General features: G+C 38.6%; 1 protein-coding gene, 1 long non-coding RNA gene and 2 pseudogenes across 2 annotated transcripts; 3 read left to right on the top strand and 1 right to left on the bottom strand.

Moving 5' to 3' along the window:
- The first annotated feature begins 3038 nt into the window (after positions 1 to 3038).
- LOC107622926 (uncharacterized) lies at positions 3039 to 4655 on the top strand. The gene has a single exon (XM_016325009.3). It carries the CDS (start codon positions 3039 to 3041, stop codon positions 4416 to 4418), a length of 1380 nt encoding a protein of 459 aa, XP_016180495.1. The 3' UTR covers positions 4419 to 4655.
- A 654-nt stretch (positions 4656 to 5309) lies between these two features.
- LOC107622927 (diphthamide biosynthesis protein 4-like) lies at positions 5310 to 5846 on the top strand (annotated as a pseudogene).
- Positions 5847 to 6248: 402 nt separating this feature from the next.
- LOC148581722 (uncharacterized) lies at positions 6249 to 8075 on the bottom strand. Its single transcript, XR_015892063.1, has 4 exons — positions 7980 to 8075; positions 7350 to 7504; positions 6493 to 6538; positions 6249 to 6327 (listed from the first exon to the last, which is right to left on the bottom strand). It is a non-coding gene; the product is annotated as an uncharacterized LOC148581722 (long non-coding RNA).
- Positions 8076 to 23980: 15905 nt separating this feature from the next.
- LOC148581721 (uncharacterized) lies at positions 23981 to 25356 on the top strand (annotated as a pseudogene).
- The last annotated feature ends 1547 nt before the right edge of the window (positions 25357 to 26903 follow it).

Here is a 26903-nt window from a genome sequence, read left to right as displayed (position 1 = left end):
ATCTCAGTTTCATTTCGATGATCATGGCTACATTCTTGTAGCTGGAACAATTTAGTACTATTTTCTTTGAAACAGTGAGTTTGAATCATGCCAATCTGTGTTTTTTACTTCTCTGCCTTGTGTACATTTTTCTTAACAAAATGGTAGCTGAGTTTTTAGCAAGGTAGCTGCCAATATAGAATCAGGAGATCGTTACCTCGCTAGAAGCATTAATGGTTAATCTAATCCACCTTGTATATGGGATATGTTGACAGGTCTGAGCTATAAGAATTTCCTATACTAGAAATTATAAAATAATTATTGTACGTCGATTAAAAAAATGCTCAAGGAACAAATGGAAATTAAAAATACCACTTTAATCACATCTTGTAACAGAAATAAATATTTATGATCAATTTTGTTAAATGGACACTTGCTCCTCGAAAAAAGAATGGGAAAAAGGCACATGCTAAAGATAAAGAATCAACGAGTATTAAAGTTGTTTATTGCCAAAAGAAAATACGCTTAATTTACTTTAGCTTCGTTTACAATAAAATCAACTATAATCGTTTCAAAGTTCATATGCTCGAATGGGCAACCTTGGAGGCCTAAAAACCAAATTTATTGTCCTTAGAAAGATGTACAAATTGTACAAATGTACAAATGAAGCTTGAAATAATAATGGTATCTATTCCATTTTAGGGTTGCCATTTATAAAATTAGCAGCACGCTGATTTGATTATGATTTTAGCTACCAACTATGATAATTGATATCCTTGTCATGTTTGATTCAGTTAAAGTAAATAGAGGTTTATATGAACATTCATGCATGATGATGCACCAGAGGATGAGTTAAAAAGCAAGTTCAATTAGAGCCAAACTCCTCATTCCAGCGCTCCAACTCTTTCCACTTGCTTTTCTTTAAGCTTGGTCTGATGACCGTCATTGCCTTCTTGAAATCATTGTAAGTTAATCCTCTTACCTGGTAAAGCCAAAAAACATCATTACACAACTTATTGTTCAATTTTTTTTATGAAAAAAGTAAATACTTTAACAAAGATTTTATAGTCATCTTGGTATGAATTTTTTTATTAGATAATAAATTATAAAATTTAATTTTAGTATATTATAAAAATATTATCTCTATTTAAAGTGTAAATAAGAAAAACAAATTATACTTTTAAGTGAGTATATATATTTTTTAAATTAAATTTATATAATAAAAAAATCTTTTATCATTGTTTTCATATTTAATGTTATAATTTTGTTTTGCACAAAATAAAATCATTATATATTTGTTTGCTTTTTACGTGATATATATATATATATATATATATATTAATTAATTAAATTTATATAACACAAAATATTTTATCATTGTGTTTATATTTAATATTACAATTTTTTACATAAAATAAAATTTATTTAAATTTTAATATTATATACATATTATATATTTAATATTAATTTTTCTAAGATTCTAATAGATCTTTTTTTCTGAATTTGGTGTATGAATTCTTAACTTATTTCTTATGTATTATTTATTTTAATTCTAAAGCCCAAAAATTTATTTTTTGTACAGACATGTTATAATTAATATTCATATGCTTTTTTTTGGACTTTAGTCCAATATGTAAAACTTACAAAAAAAGTTTAAATTTAAAAAAAAAAGTGGTTAACCTGATTAACAGATTGCCTTTTTAAATCCAGACCATTCAAATAAAATATAATAAATGAAGAGTTCAGATTTAACCAACTAACAATGTGTGCAGCACTCCCTACTTAGCAAGGAGCGTTTAAGGACGAGCCCCTGATTACTTAATTAGTTAATTAGAACTTAGAAATTATTTAGAAATGTTTTATTTTGTGAATTTTTAATGATAAAATACGTATAAGTTATTATGTCAAATTACAAAATTTTAAATTTTATTAGTTTAGAAATAATAGAATTTAGATATTTGAAATTATATATTAAATTTTTAATAATTTGATTGTATATTTAATTAAATCGATTCAACTATGGTTCGATCTCGGTTGTACTATTGAATCATTGAATCTGTCACTTGACCGATTCGATTCTCACAACCTTTTAGTAATAAATACTTAAAATGTGCATTGGAGTTTTGTGTTGTCTCATGAACTGATCTCTATTGTATTTTTTGTCTGACTCTAAAATATTGATTTAAAAATCTTGTTAAGATTTATATGCACTCTTTAGTTTATACTTTGTTGATCAGGGAGACATCTAAAGTAGTTCAGTGGTATTCAATTTTAAAAGCAATAAAATAAAAATAACTTATTATGAGAAAAAAATAAAATCATATATAATTATTTAATTATGATTGACTTAACTAGTTATCTAACGGTTGAATCAGTAACCCATTAACCAAGCACTCTAACTGGATTGATTGTTGGTTTGGATTTGATAACTATGTTTTTAATTGTGATTGTGTTAGTACGTTGTTATTTGGTAGTGACACTAATCAAAGCAAATCATGCTTTGTTGAATGTTAAAAGTCTTTTATTAAACAAGGTCAAAGAAACACTATTTCGACCCTATTAACGTTCTCTCGTTTAACTTAACTTTTGTGGTCGCTGTTTTTCAATTATTTAATTTTAATTTTTGGTTTGAGATTTCAAATTATGCTGTTTTAATTTTAGTGTTGTTCTAATTTTAGTTTGTGCAGTTCTAATTTTAGTTTAGTATTCTCTGTTCTTATTTTATTTTTTTGTGATATTTCTGCAGTTTGATAATAGTAAAGTGACAGCATTCTTGAAGGTGGAGTTGATGAAGGTCTTGGTGAAAAACCGAAAAATCGAATCAAATCAATCAATTTCAATTCAGTTTGGTTGGCCTAAAAAAAAATCAAACCAAACCAAACCAAACCAATTAATTTTTTTACAATTGGATCGGATTTTTTTTTCCTAAAAGCCAAACCAAATTGCGCTACGAACACCCACAATATCCATGTCTCCTCAACAGAAACAAAGGACACTAACCACGAATCCACAATTAGCATTGACCTGCCCTCGCCAGCTCACCTTCTTGAGCCACCGCCATGACCTCACCGAGTCTGCACAGATCATTTCTCCGTTCCACCAAAACCCTAATCACCCTGTCTTCTCACCGCATCATCTCCTTCAATTTTTCACAGAACCCAAACCAACAATCTTTCTATTCTTCTCGCTCCAATTCCCCATTTGAGTCTCCATCTAGAGTCCAAAAGCTCATAGCTTCCCAATCGGACCCTCTTCTCGCCAAAGAAATCTTCCAATGCGCCTCTCGCCATCCCAACTTTCGCCATTCTTACTCTACCTATCTCATTCTCATCCTCAAATTGGGCCGCTCAAGGCAATTCTCCCTTGTCGATGACCTTGTTCGCCGCCTCAAATCCGAATCCTATCCAATCACTCCTACCCTGTTCTCCTACTTGATCAGAGTCTATGGTGAAGCTGATTTACTTGATAAGGCCCTCAAAACCTTCTACACTATGCTTCAATACGGTTTCAAGCCTTTGCCCAAAGACCTCAACCGCATTCTTGCGATTCTTGTATCCCACCGCAACTTTGTTCGACCTGCATTCGATCTCTTCAGGGATGCTCATAGGCACGGTGTGTCACCCAATACTCAGTCCTACAATATTTTCATGCGGGCTTTCTGTTTGAATGGAGATGTTAGCATTGCCTACCACCAGTTCAACAAAATGTTTAAGAGAGATATTGTTCCTGATATCGAGTGTTACCGGATTCTGATGCAAGCGATGTGTATGAAGAGTCAAGTGAATGGAGCTATGGATTTGTTGGAGGATATGTTGAACAAAAGGTTTGTTCCTGATTCTTTGACTTACACCACTTTGTTGAACAGTTTGTGTAGGAAGAAGAAGCTTAGAGAAGCTTACAAGCTTCTTTGTAGGATGAAGATCAAAAGGTGCAATCCTGACATAGTTCATTATAATACTGTTATATTGGGGTTCTGCAGGGAAGGGCGCGCCCATGATGCTTGTAAAGTTATTGTTGATATGCAGAACAATGGGTGCTTGCCTAATATTGTGTCATATCGAACTTTGGTTGGTGGGTTATGTGACAAAGGAATGCTTGATGAGGCAAATAACTATATGAAGGAGATGCTGTCTAAAGGTTTTTCTCCGCATTTTGCTGTTATTCATGGCCTAGTAAAGGGTTTCTGCAATGTTGGTAAGATTAAGGAAGCTTGTGGAGTTCTAACCAAATCGCTTGAGCATGGGGAAGCTTCTCATATGGATACCTGGGCGATCATAATACCTTTAATATGTGAAGTGGACGATGGTGTGAGGCACAGGGATGTTTTGGAGCAAGTTCTCAAGATTGAAATAACAGGTCATACTAGAATAGTGGATGCTGGCATTGGTTTGGAGAACTACTTAATTAGGAAGATACGAGCCAATCCAAGAGCATCTTAATGCAGGTTTTTGTCCCCCATGTTGGACCAGCTTCATTTTTAGTTGAAAATGGGTTTAAACTCTATCTGTGGAGTGCAGACACGCTTATTATTTAATTGCAAAGATGCATGAACCAGAACAAAATGTAGTCAGCTTGATGGCCTTCAGCTCAGCAAAGGCAATTTCAGATTCATGAGAGGGAGACATTTGGACGACTTAGGACAAGCTATCCTCAGTAAGGGTGCCCCAACATGCAACATGAGGAGTGAGCACTTTGGAAAGGCTACAAGGTACTGTAGAGGACAATGTGGCTCAAGGCAGATGTTCTTTTCTTCTTGACTAGCGTAATTTGATTGTTGGGCCTACCTGCATTAGTGAATGTATTCCCGTGGATACTGGACTCCTGGAGAAGCCGTGCAGCATTCTCCTGTAAGTATAGAGGTAGTTGGCTAGTGGCTGAAGTAGGCAGATTCTGCTCATGTGACATTAGTGTTTGTCGAAGCTAGAACTTGTAATAATGGACAGTTCTAAAAATGCCTTAACATGGAAGCTTCATGGAAATCGCCAATTGTTTTTGTTATTGAAAACAATTTATGGGCTATTTGGAATTTGGATGTCACATCGGCAACTTCAATTCCTCAGGAATGGAAGAACAGACCAGCATTTGGAATGCCAGGAATTCAGGTTGATCGAATACATGTTTTGAAGTTTAGGGAAGCCGGAAATGATGCATAAAAAAGAATTCCAAACCAAAGAATTTATTTGATATGGTTTGAGCAGTCGTATTGTAATTATAGTAGTTTTTCATACATGATAATGATAATAATATGTCATTTTCCTTGTTGGTGATGTTTCTCTCTTGAATGCAGAACCTTGCCTTTTTGAATAAAAATTAATGTCTAACAAGTAACAATGCTTCTAGACAAGAATGTCATTCATGAAACGCATTATGAGGTTCTCAACGTCAAGGAAGATTCAAGTTATGAAGAAATCCGTGCTAGTTACTGCTCCGCCATACTCAGTTTACATCCTGATAAGCTATTGAAATCTTCTGATGCATCCGGCAGCAATCAAACTAGTGGAGATAGATTTCTCAAAGTACAAAAGGCGTAGGAAGTTCTTGGCGATTCAAGCTCTTGTTTATTTTATGATAATGAGCTTCGAAGTTCAAGGCGTGATGTCTAGGCTGTTGATGTTGCAGAAGATTTAAGCTTAGAGGATATGATGGCTGAAGATGACGGAGAAGCATTGGAACTGTTTTATCAGTGCAGATGTGGAGATTACTTCTCTATAGACTCATTGGAATTGCATAAAATAGGGTATTCCTTATTGAGGGATGAAAGTAGAATATCTATATTGAACAATGATTCTTTGCTAGGATTACTTATTCTTCCTTGCGGATCATGTTCTCTAAAAGCTCATCTGGTAATCAATATGGATGGACATTGAAATTGTTTACATATTTTTTTGTGGTGGTGACAATGATTGAGAATTTGAAGTTATTAACATTTTTTATATGAAGAGAGCAAACCAATAATATCTCCTCCTTGGATAAAAGTTCATATAGCATAAACTTGAGTGCCATTTGAAATGTAGAATTTAGATTATATGAAGTTAATTTCGGTCTCAAGTATGCTGACTCACTATAATGACTCTGAGTAAAATGTTCATGGCGAAATGTAAGGATTTAGAGTATGATATTCACCTTCTGTAAGTATGAATATGCAAAATTTAATTGAAGTGTGATATTATTTTGTTGATGAGTCATTACTTATACATACAATCTATTTGCAAATTGACTATTATTATGTACAAGGAACTTCTAATTTCCATGCTGTATAAATTATGAGTTTTCTTTTTTTTTTCTTCAGTTCCAGTAATCTAGAGAACCACTTTTTATCAACATAGGCCTGACTTTGTCCACTTGAAACTGAAAAACCAAAACAAATTTTCATTAGTTTTAGTTGAATATTTTACTTGGTGCCTCTTGTATGTATGATAGCAATAAAAAAGGTAAGAAAATTTGAAAAGCAATAAACAGTGGCCTCATTGTTAAGTTTTCAATCTTATCTTTTTGAAAATTGGAGGTGCTTACATAGTATTGTACCCTCAGATTTCTGACACAACTCAGAGCAAGTATCCTGCAAATTAATACGTGAAAAAAGAAATTAAAGCTTCTAAAATAAGAACTTATATGTATTGTTTTCAATCCTCCTTAATCTTTATATATAATGGTGGTAAAAGCTGTATCCATTCAAAGCATAGTATGTCACAACATAGATAATACCTATAGTTGACAATAAAATCTTATATTCTTTTGAAAAGTTTTACTAAGTTTTGGAATTGCAAAGAAGGAAAAACCAAAACAAGCTTTTCAAATTTATATGCATAAAGGGAGTCGCAAAGATGATGAAACTCAATGGATTTAAATGACTAAACCTTTAGATCATAGAAGTTTTGATACCATGTCATGAACTACTTCTTCCAAAATTTTAAGTTTATAAGAAGAAGTACATTAATATTATATCTCCAAACTCTATTATAACTCTCTCAAATACTAGAAAGGAAGGAGAAGAGGGTAGAGATCAAATTCAAAATATCAAAGATACTGCAGAAAAAATATAACAACCAACAATGATCCATGCATAATAATCTGAGTGGAAAAAAAAAAGAAAAAAGAAAGAGAATGCCACATTGTGAACATACAGGTGCCACACTTTCTAATGAATGATATCATAACTCTTCCATCCACTGATAAGCCAAAGCTTGCATGCTGGCATTACCATGCACAAGCATTGACAAGTGACTAATCAGACTAAATTTGAAAATTTTGGAGCATGAATTCTAGGTCAATGTATGAACACATAAGTAAACATATTTCAATACCATGTCAGTAACAAATTTGAATCTAAGTTGCTACTCAAACATCAAAATGAAATACTCTGGAACCACCTTTTGAATGTTGAGTTTGATGAATAGTTGTGCATCCTTGTGTTGCTCATTATCATCAATCAAATCCTGTAACTGCAGGTCTTGCAATGATACATCATAGTTGCTTGTCCAATCCCCATGATATCGGCCGTCACCCTGCTTGCGTTCTTGCCAATCTAAGTTTGATCACACACAATTGCTAACTTCAGAATATGAAGCAGAAAAAGAGAAGATGGAAGACACCACCTTGTATTACAATTTTTGCTTTGTATATATATCATAGAGATCAGCTTTGATACACTATTAGCATAGAAATTTGAATCTTTTAAGGTGACCAATTTGCTTGAAAAAGCAAGCTTACTGTATTGTACTCTCAACTTATTGAGATATATTTAGATGATACTTTGTTTGTTTCATAATATCTATCACTTTGTAAGTTTTGGAATATTCATAAGTCAATTATACAATTTATTACCAGATTTATTTAATTACAAATGTATCAAATTTCCAAATTTACTCTAATAATCAACTGTTCAACATATTCAAGATACATAAGCACACATAGAAACAAACAAACAAACAAGGGTGAAGAACTTAAAGAGAAGGTAGTGAAGAATGAAGAGTGAAGAAAATAGTTAATTAGTTAGTTACCAATGGAGAGTGGAAGTTATCATTTCTTTTGGTAGAGGCGACGGCATTGTTGGAATGAGTGAGAGTTCAACTGAGAGTGTAACCTGATGGTGTTGGAATGGTGGCATGGATTGAAAACTGAATTGAAGATCCTTGGGGACACCAAATTTGAAGCTTTGGTCAGAACAAAGGATAACTCACTGAAAAGAAGAGAACAACACAAGTGATATTTATCTTTGGTTTTATGGGTTAAAACCAAGGTTGCGAGAACCGAACCAGTTAATGAATCGGTCGAGTGACTAGTTTAATGATTTAATAGTCTAACCGAAGCAAACTGTAATTAAACCGGATTAATTAAATATAAATGAAATTATTAAAAATTTAATATATAATTTTAAAATGCATAATGTTTCATCTTTAAAACAAAAAATTTTTAATCAATTTCTAATCAAAAGGCAACAACTAAAATATTAACACAGAATCAAAATAATAGTACAAAATTAAGTAAGAAAGTTAACAACAATCAACAATAATTGAAGCAGAACAAAAACAATAATCAACAATCAACCCCTAATTTTTTCCAATGATTACATATAGTGATACAAATACATGTTGTTCATATCCTGGCCCAACGATTAAGGCCCAGGGTCCAAGTAAAAAGGCCCAACCCAAAGGGTTGACCTCACCTTTCACCAGATCAGCCACTACAAAGTCGGTACTCGTCTCGACTTGCTCTAAGGAAGTCGGGGACGAGGGTTAGCTGGCAGATAAGCACTCATTTGAATGAGTAACTGCCCCTAGAATCTCTCTAACCACTTCCACGAGCCATATCTTAACTTCCCTAAGATAAAGGGACGGTTAACACCCTAGAAAAGTGGCACTATTCCAACGGTGGTTATTGGATCACCACTATAAATACACTGACACCCTTCAGGTATCTCTAAGTTCCAATACTCTCTAGATCTGCTAACACCCTTGCTGACTTAGGCATCGGAGTGTCTTTGCAGGTACCACCCCCCATTCTTTCATGCGTACAGGTTGGACAGAGTGCACCGAGTTGCAGACCCACCTGAAAGCCTCCTCCTTCGTACGTCTGGGCCAACCAACACCATCCAGCCCATTAATCTCCGGTTACCCACCGTAACATTGGCGCCGTTGCCGGGGACCCGAGAGATCAACCAGTGATGGCAGACAGATCCCCTGAGGAGGGTCATGTGGAAACAGATTCTGAACAAGAGAATCTGGATACCGGAAATAATGACGCGGACCTAACCCTCCATCAGGAAACCCACGATCAACACAAAGAAGGAACCTCCGGAGTCAAAACCCCAAAGGTGAATTCCTCTGAAGGCCGTGAGTCAGAGAAAGACGGACAGTCCCACGCAACTGAGCTTATGGGATTAGTTCATGTCCACCAAAGTCGTTTGGAACAACTAGAACAGGAACGGGAGCGACAAAGGGAGATAGAAAAGCACCTAAGAGAGGAGATGGATCGACGAAAAGTGTTAGAGAAAAAACTCTTAAAGTTAGAATCCTCTCTCAAAGGTCGGAACTCCCATGATAGTAGAGAAGAATTGCCCCTAGGAGGGGAAGATCCTTTTAGTGAGGACATAATGAGGGCAAAAGTTCCGAGAAACTTTAGAAGCCCCGATATGGACCTCTACGACGGAACCACTGATCCAAAGCATCATCTGAGCAACTTTAAAAGTCGGATGTATCTGGCTGATGCTTCTGATGCTACGCGATGCAAAGCTTTTCCGACAACCTTGTCAAAAGCAGCGATGAAGTGGTTCGACAGCCTCCCCCCGAGGTCGGTTACTAGTTTCGAAGACCTCTCAAGGAAATTCTTGATGAGGTTCTCTATCCAGAAAGACAAAGTAAAACATGCACCAAGCCTCCTGGGAATAAAACAGGAGGTCGGAGAAACCTTACGAGCCTATATGGAAAGGTTCAACAAAGCATGTTTAGAGATTCAAGACCTGCCTACCGAGGCAGTCATAATGGGGTTAGTCAATGGGCTCAGAGAAGGTCCCTTCTCACAGTCCATATCCAAAAGACATCCCATCTCTCTAAGTGATGTACAGGAAAGAGCTGAAAAGTACATCAACATGGAGGAAAATGCTAAGTTAAGAGACCTGAGTTGGCGATCTGGACACCCTCCCTCAACAAAAGAGAGAGAGAGGGAAACCAAGAAGAAGGAAGAACTCGGCCTCGATAGACCGAGAAAATATCACTCTTATACTCCTCTGAAGGTTTCTATAGTGGATGTATACAGAGAGATTTGTAACACCGAAAGGCTGCCACCCCACAGACCCATTAAAAATAAAAAAGGGGGGAACCGCAGCGACTACTGTGAGTACCATAAAATATATGGTCACTCCACAAACGACTGTTACGACCTCAAAAATGTGATAGAAAAGCTGGCGAGGGAAGGTCGGCTTGACAGATATCTCATAGAAAGGTCGGACAGTCATGGGAAGAGAAAGCGAGATGATATGGATAGAAGAGACCCACCACCGCAGACTCCGGAGAGACATATCCATATGATCTCAGGGGGGTTCGCGGGAGGAGGACTCACCAAATCCTCTCGCAAAAGACACCTCAAGAGAGTCTACCAAGTCGGAAGAGAGTCATCCGACTCCCAACCATTTCATTCACAAAAGAAGATGGGCAAGGAATAATCCCTGGACACGATGATCCAGTGGTAATAACTATGATCCTAGCAAATGCTCATCTCCACAGAACCCTAGTAGACCAATGAAGCTCAGCGGACATTCTTTTTAAGCCCGCTTTCGACAAACTAGGGTTGGATGAGAAAGAATTAAGAGCCTACCCCGACACCTTATACGGACTAGGCGACACGCCAATAAAGCCACTAGGATTTTTGCCCCTCCACACCACCTTTGGAAAAGGGGAAAAATCAAAAACTCTGAGCATAGACTTCATAGTCATCGATGTAGGGTCAGCATATAATGCTTTAATTGGCAGAGCTACCCTTAATCGACTCGGAGCGGTGGTATCCACTCCTCACCTTTGTATGAAATTCCCGACCTTAGCGGGGATAGCAACGGTAAGGGGAGATCAGAAATTGGCAAGGAAGTGCTATAATGAAAGCCTAAACCTGAGAGGAAAAGGCAGAGAAGTTCACACAGTAGAGCTCGGAGGCACAAGGGCCAAAGAGGAGCTACGTCCACAACCGGGAGGAAAAACCGAGGAGATACAGGTCGGCGAAGAGGAGGAAAAAGATACCCACATAGGGGCCAACCTAGGGGAAACCCTAAAACAAGGGTTGACTAAGCTCCTAAGAGATAATTCCGATCTCTTCGCCTGGAAGGCCTCCGACATGCCTGGAATAGACCCCGAGCTCATGTCCCATAAGCTCTCGGTTTATCCGGGGTCCCGACCTGTACAACAAAGAAGACGTAAGCTCGGCCCAGAACGAGCCCTAATAGTAGAAGAGCAAGTACAAGCGCTCCTAGAAGCCGGCTTCATCAGAGAAGTCAAGTACCCAACATGGCTAGCCAATGTAGTGCTAGTCAAAAAACAAAATGGTAAATGGAGAATGTGTGTCGACTATACCGACTTAAATAAGGCCTGTCCCAAGGACCCTTACCCACTGCCAAGTATTGACACCCTGGTAGACTCCAGCTCGGGGTATCAATACTTGTCATTCATGGACGCCTACTCGGGGTATAACCAAATCCTGATGTATGAGCCAGATCAGGAGAAAACATCATTCATCACGCCCAGAGCTAATTTTTGCTACGTGGTCATGCCGTTTGGATTAAAGAATGCAGGGGCCACATACCAGAGGCTGATGAATAAGGTGTTTGCCTCTCACCTTGGAAGCCTAATGGAAGTATACATCGACGACATGCTGGTAAAAACCAAGAAAGAAGTCAATCTCTTGGCAGACCTCTCACAAGTCTTCGACACCATAAGGTTACACGGGATGAGACTAAATCCCTCAAAGTGTGCCTTCGCAGTAGAGGCAGGAAAATTCCTAGGGTTTATGCTAACACAAAGAGGGATTGAAGCTAATCCCGACAAGTGTAGAGCTATCCTGGAGATGAAAAGCCCGACCTGTTTAAGAGAGGTCCAGCAGCTGAACGGCCGACTTACAGCCCTCTCCAGATTCTTGGCAGGATCAGCACTAAAATCCCTTCCACTGTTCTCCTTATTGAGAAAGGGATGTCAATTCGAATGGACTCCGGAATGCGAGGAGGCATTCCAAAATTTCAAAAGATTCTTGAGCAAACCTCCTATTCTGACCCGACCCATAGCTGGGGAAGACCTCGTCCTATACTTATCTGTAGCAGACAAGGCCGTCTCGTCGGCCCTGATAAGAGAAGACGAGGTCGGACAGCACCCAGTATATTTCATCAGTAAAGTTCTACAAGGCCCTGAGCTAAGGTACCACAAACTAGAGAAGTTTGCCTACTCCTTAGTAGTAGCCTCACGAAGGCTACGGCCTTACTTTCAAGCTCACACAATAAAAGTTCGCACGAACCAACCCATGAAGCAAATCCTCCAAAAGACGGATGTTGCAGGGAGAATGGTTCAGTGGGCAATAGAACTCTCCGAGTTTGACTTGAAGTATGAAACTCGGACGGTGATCAAAGCCTAGTGCCTTACCGACTTCATTGCGGAATACGCGGGAGACCAAGAGGAAAAACCAACTACATGGGAACTTTATGTAGATGGATCCTCAAACAAAACAGGAAGTGGTGCAGGCATAATATTGGTGGACGAAAGAGGGACCCAAATAGAGGTTTCCCTCAAATTTGAATTCTCAGCTTCAAATAATCAGGCGGAGTATGAAGCCTTGATTGCTAGATTGAAGCTGGCGGAAGAAGTCGGTGCTACAAAAGTGATGATATACAGCGATTCGGAAGTAATAACCTCCCAGATAAGTGGAGAGTATCAGGCAAAGGACCCAAATATGAAAAGATACTTGGAAAAAACTCTGGAACATCTTGGGCGCTTTGCAGAAACCGAGGTCAAACACATAACTCGGGATCTAAATAGCAGAGCAGACGCCCTATCCAAGTTGGCAAGTACCAAGCCAGGAGGGAATAACAGAAGCCTGATCCAAGAAACTCTCCAAAAACCCTCCGTGGTAAAAGTAGAAGACAAACAAGAGGTCCTTGAGATAGTCGGATTAAGCCTTGGTTGGATGAACCCCTTGATCGAATACATGAAATTCGACATCCTCCCCAAGGAGGAGAAAGAGGCTAAGAAGATCCGAAGGGAAGCACAACATTACACTTTGGTGAGAAATATCCTCTACAGAAGGGGGATATCAACACCATTACTAAAATGTGTACCGACTTCAAAAACCATCGAAGTGTTGGAAGAAGTCCACAGTGGGATCTGCGGAAATCATCTCGGAGCAAAGTCACTAGCCAGGAAAGTGATCCGAGCTGGATTTTACTGGCCAACCTTGCAGAAAGATGCCACGGAATTTGTGAAAAAGTGCCAACCATGCCAGATGCATGCAAATTTCCATGTGGCTCCCCCGGAGGAGCTCATCAGTATCACTTCTCCATGGCCTTTTGCAAAATGGGAAATGGATTTGCTAGGACCCTTTCCCCAAGCGCCAGGACAAGTCAGATACCTGATTGTGGGAATAGATTATTTCACAAAGTGGATAGAGGCAGAACCATTGGCCACCATCACCGCACAAAGAAGTCGGAGGTTCCTCTACAAAAATATCATCACAAGGTATGGGATACCTCATTCTATTACTACAGATAATGGAACCCAATTCACCGACTCTACCTTTAGAAGCCTAGTAGCCAGTATGAAGATCAAACACCAGTTCACCTCGGTAGAACACCCGCAAGCCAATGGGCAAGCCGAGGCAGCCAACAAAGTCATACTGGCAGGGCTAAAGAAAAGATTACAAGATGCAAAAGGAGCCTGGGGCGAAGAGCTCCCACAAGTGCTATGGGCTTACAGGACAACCCCTCAATCTGCCACTGGAGAAACACCCTTCCGACTAGTCTATGGCGTAGAAGCCATGATCCCAATAGAAGTCAACGAACAAAGCCCAAGAGTGATTCTCCATGACGAGATCGGAAATATACAGGGGCATAAAGAGGAGCTCGACTTGCTTCCCGAGGTCCGAGAAGAAGCCCAGATAAGAGAAGCAGCGTTGAAACAAAGGATGACTACAAGATACAACAAAAAAGTCATTCGAAGAGCATTCACCCCAAGTGACTTAGTCTTGATCAGAAACGACATTGGAGTCAACAAATCAGGAGAAGGAAAGCTCGCTGCAAACTAGAAAGGACCATACAAAATCAATGAGGTCTTAGGAAAGGGCTATTATAAAGTAACCGACTTGGACGACACCGAGTTACCAAGGTCGTGGCATGCTTCTAATATGAAAAGGTACTATAGCTAAAAGCGAACTCTACTCCCTGATGTACTCTTTTCCCAACTTCATGATTTTTTCCCAAAACCAAAGGGTTTTTCTGGAGAAGGGTTTTTAACGAGGCATCATAGTAGAGACTAAGGGAAATAGATTGTCAAAAACCCTTAGTAGCAATAAGGTACCTCCCCAATTAATAAAATATCTTTTTCATATATATCTCTTGCAAATTCCTTTTTTGTATTTTCTTTCGACGAAACGCGCAGACTTAAGCTCGACAAAACGTGAAAATCCCATGAACCGACCTAGATGGTCGTCAGGATAAAACGACGAGGTACAAGTCGGTGTAAAGAGGTTACAGAAGGTGATCATGATAAACTCGGAAACATCCCGACTCATAAGTCGAAATGGAAAACCGAGTAAAGCAAAAATGAATCACAAAAGTAGCCTAAGTCATAAAAACTCAATGAAACGAAATTGAGTACTAGGAATAACCAAAGAGAGATAGGAAAAAACCTAAGAAAAAATTAAAAGGCTGTCCTAAAGATCCTTAAAATAAAAAGGTTCAGAAAGACAGACAAAGCCAAAGAAAAGGTTTTTCCAGAAAAGATCAAAGGGAAGTTCGAAATCAAGAAAAACATGCACGCATAAGGTAACTTAAACCCTTATCCAAAAAAGGGTATTTATTTGTTAACTTAAACCCTTATTAAAAAAGGGTATTAAAAAATATTTTGTTTACGGCCTTAAAAGGCAAAAAAATTGTTCACGCACTACCAAAATTAAATAAAGAGTTTAAAAAGAGGGGACCCACAGGCCGGGCCCCCATATAGCCAACAAAATTATTTTTTAGGAAGGAGAGTAGACGGATCACCATCACCAGAGCCAGGAGGAGCACCACCAGGACCGGGAAGAGAGGCATCCATAGGAGATGAAGAGGAAGTCGGAGGAACTGTGGAGGAACTCAGGGCGTCCTTAGGGCGAGGAGGAGACTCTATAATCCTTTGCCCCCGAGTCTTCAAATCTGACTCGGAAATAATCTCGGGGACAGGGGGATCCACAATGGCACCATCGATGACGACCTTATCGGGATCTAAAGGAGAGAGGTCCAAGTCAGGGGCAATGACTCCGACCTGCTCCTTAAAGATCCTCCAAGCCTCCTCAGCGCCATCAGCAATAGAGTCCTCCAACTCGGCGTATGCCTTCCGAGAATTCAGCAGATCATTTTTCACAGACACAAGATCATTAAACAAACTTTGATAGCTATCATGTGCTGTCTTCCTCAAACCGACCTCCATGTTGCATTGGGCTTGCAACTTCCTCTCCCTCTCCTGGAGGTTATCTCTCTCCTCCTTCAGCTTGGCGACTTCCTCCTTCAACTTCCCCTCATGCTCCTGATATATGAGAAGCCTTCCTTCCAGCTCTTCGACCCTCGAAATCATCCTTAAAGAGCTGAGAGGAGCCTTCTCAAAAATATCTAAGAGTTTGCCACAAACCCCCGCCGCCTTGAGGCTCTCCTCAACCAGAGTGGTAAGGTGGCACCGAACAGAAGCATCATCCATGCTTATATGGGCATAGGGATAGATGTTCTTTCGGACGAATGCAAGAGCATCCGCCTTCACCTCACCAGAAGAGCCAGACTCTAAGGTCTTGCGTTTCTTATTATCTGGCTCAGGAGAAGGTCGAGCAGAGGGGGGCGGCTGAGAGAAAGTTGAAGAAGAAATCACAATGGGCTGAGAGGGAGTCCCAACGTTTCGAGGAGGAGGAGGAGGAGAGATAACCGCCCTGGCGCCACCAGTCCTAGCGCGAGACCTTGCTTTAGCCTCCTGGACCCTTTGGTAAGACTCCTGAGCGTTTGCCTTTGCCATCTCTGAAAGGACAATAACAAATAGATCAGGCAAGTCGGAAAAGTCAGTCAGACAAGTCGGAAATCTAACAAACAAATAAAAGCTACCTAGCTGTGCCTGGACAAAGGTCGGAGACCCTTGGAGAAACTTTTTTGTGTCCAAATATGGGGCCCTCCCCCACACTTCTCGGAGGAACCCCACAATGGCTGCTTCTACCTCATCCAGGTCATCCAGACCATATTTCTCGCAGGGGGAGGCCTCCAGCCAGTATAAAGGAAAACGCGGAGAAGAATTATCATCCAAAAAAAAGGGATGGTGACCCTCTACAGCTTGAACTTTGAAAAAATAATTTTTAAAGTCATGGAAGGATTCGTCAAAAAGGGTAAAAACTCTCCGACCCTGTATGGCTCGGAAAGACACCCATTGTTGCTTATTGTTTAGCCCACTGAAGGGTTTGGTCATATGGAAGAGATAGAAAAAAATCTTCAAAGAAGTCGGGAACTCCAAAGCTTGGCTAATAAATTGATAAATTTTTAAAAAACTCCAAGAGTTGGGGTGAAGCTGGGTAGGGGCAACTCGGCAGTGATGCAAAACAGATATCTCAAAGTTTGAAAAAGGAAGAAAAACACCGAAACGGGTGATCATACACTCATACATAAAGAAAAAATGAAGGGCCGCCTCATTGACCCTCCCAAAGCAAACCCGGTCTTCAGGACCCGGGACTACCAATTCATACTTCGGCTCGTCATCCTCAGAAGTACAAATTCTGTGGTGAGTACGAAGGTGGGTGATAAATTCAGTATCAACCGAGGGTTCCTCCCCTAGGACCGTGACATCAACCCATTGAGAAAGGATATCTACGGAAGCCATTTCTTTTTCTTAAAAAGGTAGCAAAAACCTACAAGGGAAAAAGAAAAGGGAAAATCAAAAACACGGTCTCTAAAGGAGGAAGTACGGAACTGAAGTCTACAAACCAACCTATCTACAAAATAAAGGCATGCAAATAAAAAAGCATGTTACAAAAAGAACTAACCTTTATCCGAAAATGAGGGTTGGAGAAAACGAAAGCCTTCGAAAATGCAAAAATGCAGCACGAACGAATGAAGGGGAAAATTGAAAAATCGCAGAAACAAAACAATGAAAGAGAGGGAAAGTATTTATAAGTACGTTAGGGGCACAATGGTAAAAACGGAGCAGTCATTAATGAAAATGCACCGTTACCAAGACCATCAATCCCTACGCACATCCCTAACGGACACGATGCTTGATTAGACGTAACTGTCAGAACCAAAAGGTCACAAAAGTCACGTCGGTTTCGAAACATCACGTCGGTCACAACCCCGAGTAGTATACTCGAACCCAAATCCTAAAGAGAAATTGGACTCGAGTAGGGGCACTGTTCATATCCTGGCCCAACGATTAAGGCCCAGGGTCCAAGTAAAAAGGCCCAACCCAAAGGGTTGACCTCACCTTTCACCAGATCAGCCACTACAAAGTCGGTACTCGTCTCGACTTGCTCTAAGGAAGTCGGGGACGAGGGTTAGCTGGCAGATAAGCACTCATTTGAATGAGTAACTGCCCCTAGAATCTCTCTAACCACTTCCACGAGCCATATCTTAACTTCCCTAAGATAAAGGGACGGTTAACACCCTAGAAAAGTGGCACTACTCCAACGGTGGTTATTGGATCACCACTATAAATACACTGACACCCTTCAGGTATCTCTAAGTTCCAATACTCTCTAGATCTGCTAACACCCTTGCTGACTTAGGCATCAGAGTCTCTTTGCAGGTACCACCCCCCATTCTTTCACGCGTACAGGTCGGACGGAGTGCACCGAGTTGCAGACCCACCTGAAAGCCTCCTCCTTCGTACGTCTGGGCCAACCAACACCATCCAGTCCATTAATCTCCGGTTACCCACCGTAACACATGTATTTTGAAAAACTCTGTTCATTGTTCCAGTAACAGAAAAGCTTAAAGAAGCTTGAATCTAGAATTGAACAACTATATCTGAGCTTTGAGGTGTTAAACAATCCATCAAAAGAGTGAAATTTCAGAAATAAAAACACTTCTATTCTATCACGAGCATAAATATCTTCATCAAGGCACCCTCACATTCAATTAAATAAAACATATCTTCTGCTACAAGACCTGTAGATTTAATAAACAAAAGATATATCATGTATGCATTGTGGCAATTCAGCAATGGAATAAACATTTAGAAGGATAATATATTAATATTAGCCTTAACTAATATGAAAGAGCAAAAGCTAACTTCCAACACGTAATATTCCATGATAGTTGTTTACAAAGTCAAAATGCAGGAGCCTTAAAATGAAAGATTTGTTGTGCTTCAGAAAAAAGGAATACAAATAAAATTTCATCTCAGTGAATCACAAGTTCGACAAAGTTAAGAAGCAACAATCTTAATAGTTGTGTATAACTGGAGTATCAAGAAAAGTTCAACAGAATCATTCAATTCAATTATTATTTCAGAAAAACAGCAACTCAGAACAAGCAAAAATTAACAAAATCAGTATTAACTACTATTAACTCAGCAACTCAGAAGCAGATAATCAGTAAACCTAGTCTTATTAACAAAGGTATTAACACAATCAGCAACTCAGTATTATTAACAAAAGTACAAAACAAGCAAAAATAATTTCAAGCAGCAGTGCTTACCAGCGGCGAGAGAGGAAAGGAAGTGACGGCGATGGAGGAATGGGAACTGACGGCAACAGAGGAACCAAAGAGAGCTCGGACAGAGAGCGAGAGAGAGATCGAAGAGGGACGTTGAGCTCGGACAAAGACAGGGAGAGAGAGAGAGCTCGAAGAGACCACGACCGACCAACCCTTCGCGACGGCGACGCCCCGAGCTCACGCAGACCTTCCTGCGATGACAGGAGAGGAACCGGGACGAGCAGAGCTTCCACACGCGACGCGGGTGGGTTGGGTATTGGGCATTTCTGAATTTTTTTTTTGAAATTCAAAACGGCGTTGTATCCGTCACTCTCAAAAAACAATTTGCTACGATTATTATTGTTATCCTAAGTTCAACCAAATAGATCCAAGAAGCAGACGTAGCGTCACGCGTGATGAAGAAAAAGAAGAAGGAGAAGAAAGCATGAAGAAGGATCCCGTGAATCTAATGAATTTGATTAAACTTGATTGGTTAAATCACTTAGATGTGGAGTTTTATTGATAAAAAAAATTCGATCGATTTCAGCAATTCATTGGTAATCACCGATTCAGCCGATTCTTAGACCAATTTTTTGCAACGCAGTTTTCATCATCACTCGAACTAACCGAATGATCGGTTTCTAATTAACTCGGTTAAATCGAACAATTCGATTCAGTTTTCAGAACTAAGATTTTTCATATCCATAGTTTTTCAACTGTGTTTACATGTTTTTTTCTTTTTCTCCTCTTTATTTTTTTTGTATTGTTTTCTTTCTCTCTTTTTTTTTGGGTCATTTTCTTCTCCTTCTCTTACATCTTTTATTTTATCTCATTCTATTTCTTATCTTTGTTTTTTATATTTTGAAAAATTTTATGAAAAAAAATAAAAAACTCTATTTAATATGTCATCGTTTAAAAATTTATTATCAAAATATCACATTTTTTAAAATTATTTATCTTAATATCACTTTTTTACTATGGTAGCATTTTATATTTTTTTTTTTTGCTTGTTGACTAGAGATGCCTAATTCGACAAAAAAATGATATCGATATAAACAATTTGAAAATGGTAATAATATGGTAATAAATTTTTAGAACAATGATGTATTAAAAAACTACAAAAAAAAATAATAAAGAAGAATAAAAATGGATAAAAAATAAATGGGAGCTTGCTTAATGTTGTGTCATATCGAACTTTGGTTGGTGGGTTATGTGACAAAAGAATGCTTAATGAGGCAAATAACTACATGAAGGAGATGCTCTCTAAAAGTTTTTCTCCATATTCTGTTGTTATTCATGGCCTAGTAAGGTATTTCTGCAATGTTGGTAAGATTGAAGAAGCTTGTGAAATTCTAACCAAATTGCTTGAGCATGGAGAAGCTCCTCATATGGATACCTAGGTGATCATAATACCTTTAATATGTGAAGTGGACGATGGTGTGAGGAGCAGAGATATTTTGGAGCAAGTTCTCAAGATTGAAATAAAAGGTCATACTAGAATAGTGGATGTTGGCATTGGTTTGGAGAACTACTTAATTAGAAAATACGAGCCAATCCAAGAGCATCTTAATACAGTTTTTGTCCCCCATATTGGATCAGCTTCATTTTTAGTTGAAAATGAGTTTAAACTCTATCTGTGAAGTGCAAACACGCTTATGATTTAATTATAAAGTTGCATGAACTCATTATAATGCAGAACAAAATGTAATCAGCTTGGTGGCCTTCAGCTCAACAAAGGTAATTTCAGGATCATGAGAGGGAGACATTTGGACGTCTTAGGGCAAGCTGTCTTCAGTAAAGGTACTCCAACATGCAACATGAGGAGTAAGCACTTTGGAAAGGCCACAAGGTGCTGCAAAGGACAATGTGGCTCAAGGCAGATATTCTTGTCTTCTTGACTAGCGTAATTTGATTGATGGGCCTACTTGCATTAGTGAAGGACTGAAGGTGTTCCCGTGGATATCGAACTACTAGAGAAGTCGTGCAGCGTTCTCCTATAAGTATAGAGGTAGTTGGCTAGTGGCTGAAATAGGCAGATTCTGCTCATGTGACATTGGAGTTTGCCAGAGCTAGAACTTGTAATAATGGATGGTTCTAAAAATGCTTTAACATGGAAGCTTCCTGAAAATTGGCAATTATTTTTGTTATTGAAAATAATTTATGGACTATTTGGAATTCGGATGTAACATCTCACGAAAAATTTAATTTCTCAAGAATGGAATAACGGATCAGCATTTGGAATGCCAGAGATTCAGGGTTGATCGAATACATGTTTTGAAGTTCAAGAAAGTCTAAAATGATGCATAAGAAAGAGCCAGAAGAGAAGGAACTTTATAAACCTAACTACTTAGTAGAGGTCAATAGTTATTCTTTTTCTTTTTCTCCCTCATTTATCACCAATGTTTGTGGAACTAGTGTCAATAATGACAAGATTACAATAACCATATATATCCATGTGATATACTTACGAGGACAAAGTATTTGATGCATATTTTTATGAGAGTTATATTTGATGGAGTTGCCTTAAATATTTACAGAATTGTCCCAATTTAGAGTTATATCCACACATGCTTACAAAATTAGCAACACTCGTCTAAGCTAAGAACAAGAAGAACAGAGATAATAAAATAAATTACCTTCGAGTCTACACGATGACGTGCATCTCCCTCGAACTTGGTAGTATCAGCAACACTTGTTTAAACTAAGAACAAGAAGAATAGAGACAATCAAATGAACAACCCTCGAGCCCAGCTGAAGACGTGCATCTCCCCTTGGGAGTGAGAGCACGTGGGAGGATCAAACTTAGTATTAGCAACACTCATCCAAACTAAGATCAAGAAGAATAGAAATAATAAAATGAACTAGCCTCGAGTCCACTCGAAAACGTGCATCTCCCTCGAACTTGGTAGTATCAGCAACACTCCTCCAAGTTAAGAACAAGAAGAACAGAGACAACAAAATAAACTACCCTCGAGGCCACCCGAAGACGTGTATCTCTCCTTGGCATTGAGAGCATACCGACAGAGCGGGGTAGTAGTAGTGGTATCAGCAACACTCATGCAAGCTAAGAACAATAACTGAGACAATAAAAAGAACTACCCTCGAGCCCACCCGAAGACGTGCATCACCCCCTGGCAATGAGAGCACGCGGGTGGATCAAACTTATTAGTAGTAGCAGAACCCTCGAGCCCACCCGAAGATGAGCACGCGAACAAATGAAAGTAGTAGTAGTAGTAGTAGTAGTAGTAGTAGTAGTAGTAGTAGTAGTAGTAGTAGTATCAGCAACACTCGTCCAAACTAAGAACAAAAAGAATAAAGACAATAAAATGAACTACCTTTGAGCCCACCTGAAGACGTGCATCTCCCCCCGGTAGTGAGAGCATGCGGGCGGATCGAACTTGGTAGTAGTAGTAGCAGCAGCAGCAGCAGTAGTAGTAGTATCAGCAACACTTGTCCAAGCTAAGAACAAGAAGAACAGAGAAAATAAAATTAACGACCATCAAGCTCACCCGAAGACGTGCATCTTCCCCTGACAGTGAGAGCACGCGGGCGAAGTAGGGGATCGAACTTGGTAGTAGTAGAAGTATAGTAGATCCGTGGGCCGCGCATAGTCTCCATTTTAAAGCTATTTTGGCATTAATTATTTATAAATTCTTGCACTTCAGATTACATGTTGCAATTAATTAATTTTTTCAAATTACTATTATTGTTTTCCTTTCTTCATGAATGAGATTAACTGGATTTTGGAACAATACCTTCAGTTTTCTTACTTATCACGAGATTTGAATCTATGTTTATATTCTTTTTGAGATTAGCCTAACTGATGTAAAACATGGGTTTTAATTTACGCTATTGTTTTTCTCCTAATTTTTTATTTCCTGATAAGCAAAACAGATGCACTTTGTAACAACAAGTTTTAAACAATCTGCATAACACATTTTTGTAGTCTTCATTTAGAATATTGAATAGTATATTTGGTCAAAATTATTGTGAAATTCTGATGCTAAGAGTAGTATTCATTCTCTTATTTTGCTGTGAATTTTCCTTCTCTGATAACATATCTAGTTAATTATGATGAACTTGTCTTTGAGGAAGATTTGTTAAGTCTTCATATTAGTGAACCTGGTTGAGATAATTACTATCTGATCAAAACTTCTTTCTTGATGGTAGACATTGAAACAAGAATTCGAGAAGAGAGGATGATCAGGTATATGCAGAAATTATATCATCAATGGCAATAATAACTAATTGAGTTTGACTTTGAATAATTTTTTAATTAGACAATAACTTATTGAGCCACTAAATGAAAGACATTTCTTTGTTTATTGGGATTGCAGAACTCATTTAGTGCACAAATGTAACCATAGTTCAAAGAATGAAATTATTATTTAAGTATTTTCAAGTTTATTTATTTATGTATTCCTTTGCTATAAACACCGAGTAGGGTTTGGCATTTGGACAAAGGTCCAAATTTTATGCTGGATTACCCATTAAATTGAATTTGCATTATTCTTTATATAGCAAAAATACACATCAAGGATACTTTTATTACCCCTTAAGCTTTGTTGAATATTCAAGTCTTCTATTAAACAGGGTCGAAGAAACACTATTAATGTTCTCTCATTTAACTTAACTTTTGTGGTTGCTGTTTTTCAATTATTTAATTTTAATTTGTGGTTTGAGGTTTCAAATTATGTTGTTTAAATTTTAGTGTTGTTCTAATTTTAATTTGTATTGTTCTAATTTTAGTTTAGTGTTTTCTGTTCTTATTTTATTTTTTTGTGATATTTCTGCAGTTTGATAATAGTAAAGTGACAGCATTAGTGAAACAGAAGGTAGAGTTGACGAATGTCATGGTGAAAAACTGAAAAATCGAATCAAATCAATCAATTTCATTTCAGTTTGGTTGACCTAGAAAAAATCAAACGAAACCAAACCAATTAATTTTTTTACAATAGGATCGAATATTTTTTTCCCCCTAAAAACCAAACCAAACCGTGCAGCGAACACCCACAGTGTCCATATCTCCTCAACAGAAATGAAGGACACTAACCACGAATATACGACAACCACAATTAGCATTGACTTGCCCTCGCCTGTTCACCTTCTTGAGCCACCACCATGACCTCACCGATTCTGCCTATATCATTTCTCTGCCCCACCAAAACCCTAACCACCCTGTCTTCTCATCGTATCACTCCTTCAATATCTCACAAAACCCAAACCAACAATCTTTCTATTCTTGTCGCTCTAATTTTCCAATTGGGTTTCCATCTAGAGTCCAGAAGCTCATAGCTTCCCAATCGGACCCTCTTCTCGCCAAAAAAATCTTCGAATGTGTCTCTCACCATCCCAACTTTCGCCATTCTCACTCTACCTACCTCATTCTCATCCTCAAATTGGGCCGCTCAAGGCAATTCTCCCTTGTCGATGAGCTTCTTCGATGCCTCAAATCCGAATCCTAGCCAATCACTCCTACCTTGTTCTCCTACTTGATAAGAGTTTATGGCGAAGCTGATTTACCCGATAAGGACATCAAAACCACCTACACTATGCTTCAATACGGTTTCAAACCTTTGCCCAAATACCTCAACCGCATTCTTGAGATTCTTGTATCCTATCGCAACTTTGTTCGACATGCATTCGATCTCTTCAGGGATGCTCATAAGCACGGTGTGTCATCCAATACTCAGTCCCACAATATTCTCATGAAGGATTTTTATTTGAATTGAGATATTAGCATTGCCTACCACCTATTCCACAAAATGTTTAAGAGAGATATTGTTCCTGATATCGAGTGTTACCAAATTCTGATGCAGGCGATGTGTAGGAAGAGTCAAGTGAATGGAGCTGTGAATTTGTTGGAGGATATGTTGAATAAAGGGTTTGTTCCTGACTCTTTGACTTACACCACTTTGTTGACCATTTTGGGTAGGAAGAAGCTTTGAGAATCTTACGAGCTTCTTTGTAGGAATAAGATCAAAGGGTACAATCCTGACGTAGTTCATTATAATACTGTTATATCGGGGTTCTACAGGAAAGGGAGCACTCATGATGCCCGTAAATTTATTGCTAATATGCAGAACAATGAGTGCTTGCCTAATGTTGTGTTATATCGAAGTTTGGTTGGTAGGTTATGTAACAAAAGAATGCTTGATGAGGCAAATAACTACATGAAGGAGATGCTGTCTAAAAGTTTTTCTCTGCATTTTGCTTTTATTCATAGCCTAGTAAAAGGTTTCTGCAATGTTGGTAAGATTGAGGAAACTTGTGGAGTTCTAACCAAATTGCTTGAGCATGGGAAAGCTCCTCATATGGGTAACTAGGGAATTATAATACCTTTAATATGTGAAGTGGATGATGGTGTGAGGAGCAAAGATGTTTTAGAGCAAGTTCTCAGGATTGAAATAACATGTCATACTAGAATAGTGGATGCTGACATTGGTTTGGAGCACTACTTAATTAGGAAGATACAAGCCGATCCAAAAGCATTTTAATGCAGGCTTCTATCCCCATGTTGAATCAGCTTCATTTTTAGTTGAAAATGGGTTTAAACTCTATCTGTAGAGTGCAGACACGTTTATGATTTAATTACAAACATGCATGAACTCATTATAATGCAGAACAAAATGAAGCTATCTTGGTGGCCTTCAGCTCAGCAAAGGCAATTTCAGAATCATGAAAGGGAGACATTTAGACGTCTTAGGACAAGCTGTCCTCAGTAAGGGTGTCTCAACAAGCAACATGAGAAGTGAGCACTTTGGAGAGGCCACAAGGTGCTGTAGAGGACAATGTGGCTCAAGGCAGATGTTCTTGTCTTCTTGACTAGCGTAATTTGATTAATGGACCTACTTGCATCAGTGAAGGTGTTCCCATAGATACTGGACTACTGGAGAAGCTGTGCAGTATTCTCCTATAAGTATAGAGGTAGTTGGCTAGTGGCTGAAATAGGCAGATTCTACTCATGTGACACTGGTGTTTGTCGGAGCTAGAACTTGTAATAATGGATGGTTCTAAAAATGCCATAATATGGGAGCTTAATGAAGATTGGCAATTATTTTTGTTTTGGAAAATAATTTATGGGCTATTTAGAATTTGGATGTCACATCTCACGACAACTTCAACTCCTCAGAAATTGAATAACGGACCAGCATTTGGAATACCAGGGATTCAGGTTGATCGAATACATGTTTTGTAGTTTAGGAAAGTCGGAAATGATGCATAAGAAAGAGCCAGAGGAGATGGACTAACTATATAAACCTAACTACTTTATAGAGATCAGTAGTTATTCTTTTTCTTTTTCCTCTCTCTTTTATCACCAATATTTGTAGAATTAGTGTCAATAAAAACAAGATTACAAGAACCATATATATCCATGTGATATACTTATGAGGACAAAGTATTTGATGCATATTTTTATGAGAGTTACATTTGATGGAGCTGTCTTAAATATTTACAGAATTGTCCCAATTTATCTTTTATATTTATCCATTAAGACAAAATTTCATATATTCTTTAAACAACCCCGCACATGATTTCAAAATCAGAAGCACTTGTCCAAGCTAAGAACAAGAAGAACAGAGATAATAAAATGAACTACCTTCGAGTCCACCAGAAGACGTGCATCTCCCTCGAACTTGGTAGTATCAGCAACACTTGTCCAAGTTAAGAACAAGAATAACAGAGGCAATCAAATGAACTACCCTCGAGCCTAACTGAAGACGTGCATCTCCTCCTGGTAATGAGAGCATGCGGGCGGATCAAACTTAGTATCAGCAACACTCATCCAAGCTAAGCCCAAGAAGAATAGACACAATAAAATGAACTAGCCTCGAGCCCACCCGAAGATGTGCATCTCCCTCAAACTTGGTTGTATCAGCAACACTCCTCCAAACTAAGAAATAGAAGAATAGAGACAATAAAATGAATTACCTTCGAGCCCACCCGAAGACGTGCATCTCCCCATGGCAGCGAGAGCACACAGGCGGATCGAACTTAGTAGTAATAGCAGTACCCTCGATCCCACCCGAAGACGAGCACGCAG

Source organism: Arachis ipaensis, chromosome B10 (genome assembly GCF_059453495.1).
Source record: "Arachis ipaensis isolate K30076 ecotype BB chromosome B10, ASM5945349v1, whole genome shotgun sequence".
NCBI classification, from domain to species: domain Eukaryota; kingdom Viridiplantae; phylum Streptophyta; class Magnoliopsida; order Fabales; family Fabaceae; genus Arachis; species Arachis ipaensis.
The sequence above is the reverse complement of the archived record's forward strand: the minus strand, read 5'-3'. Positions and strand labels throughout refer to the sequence as shown.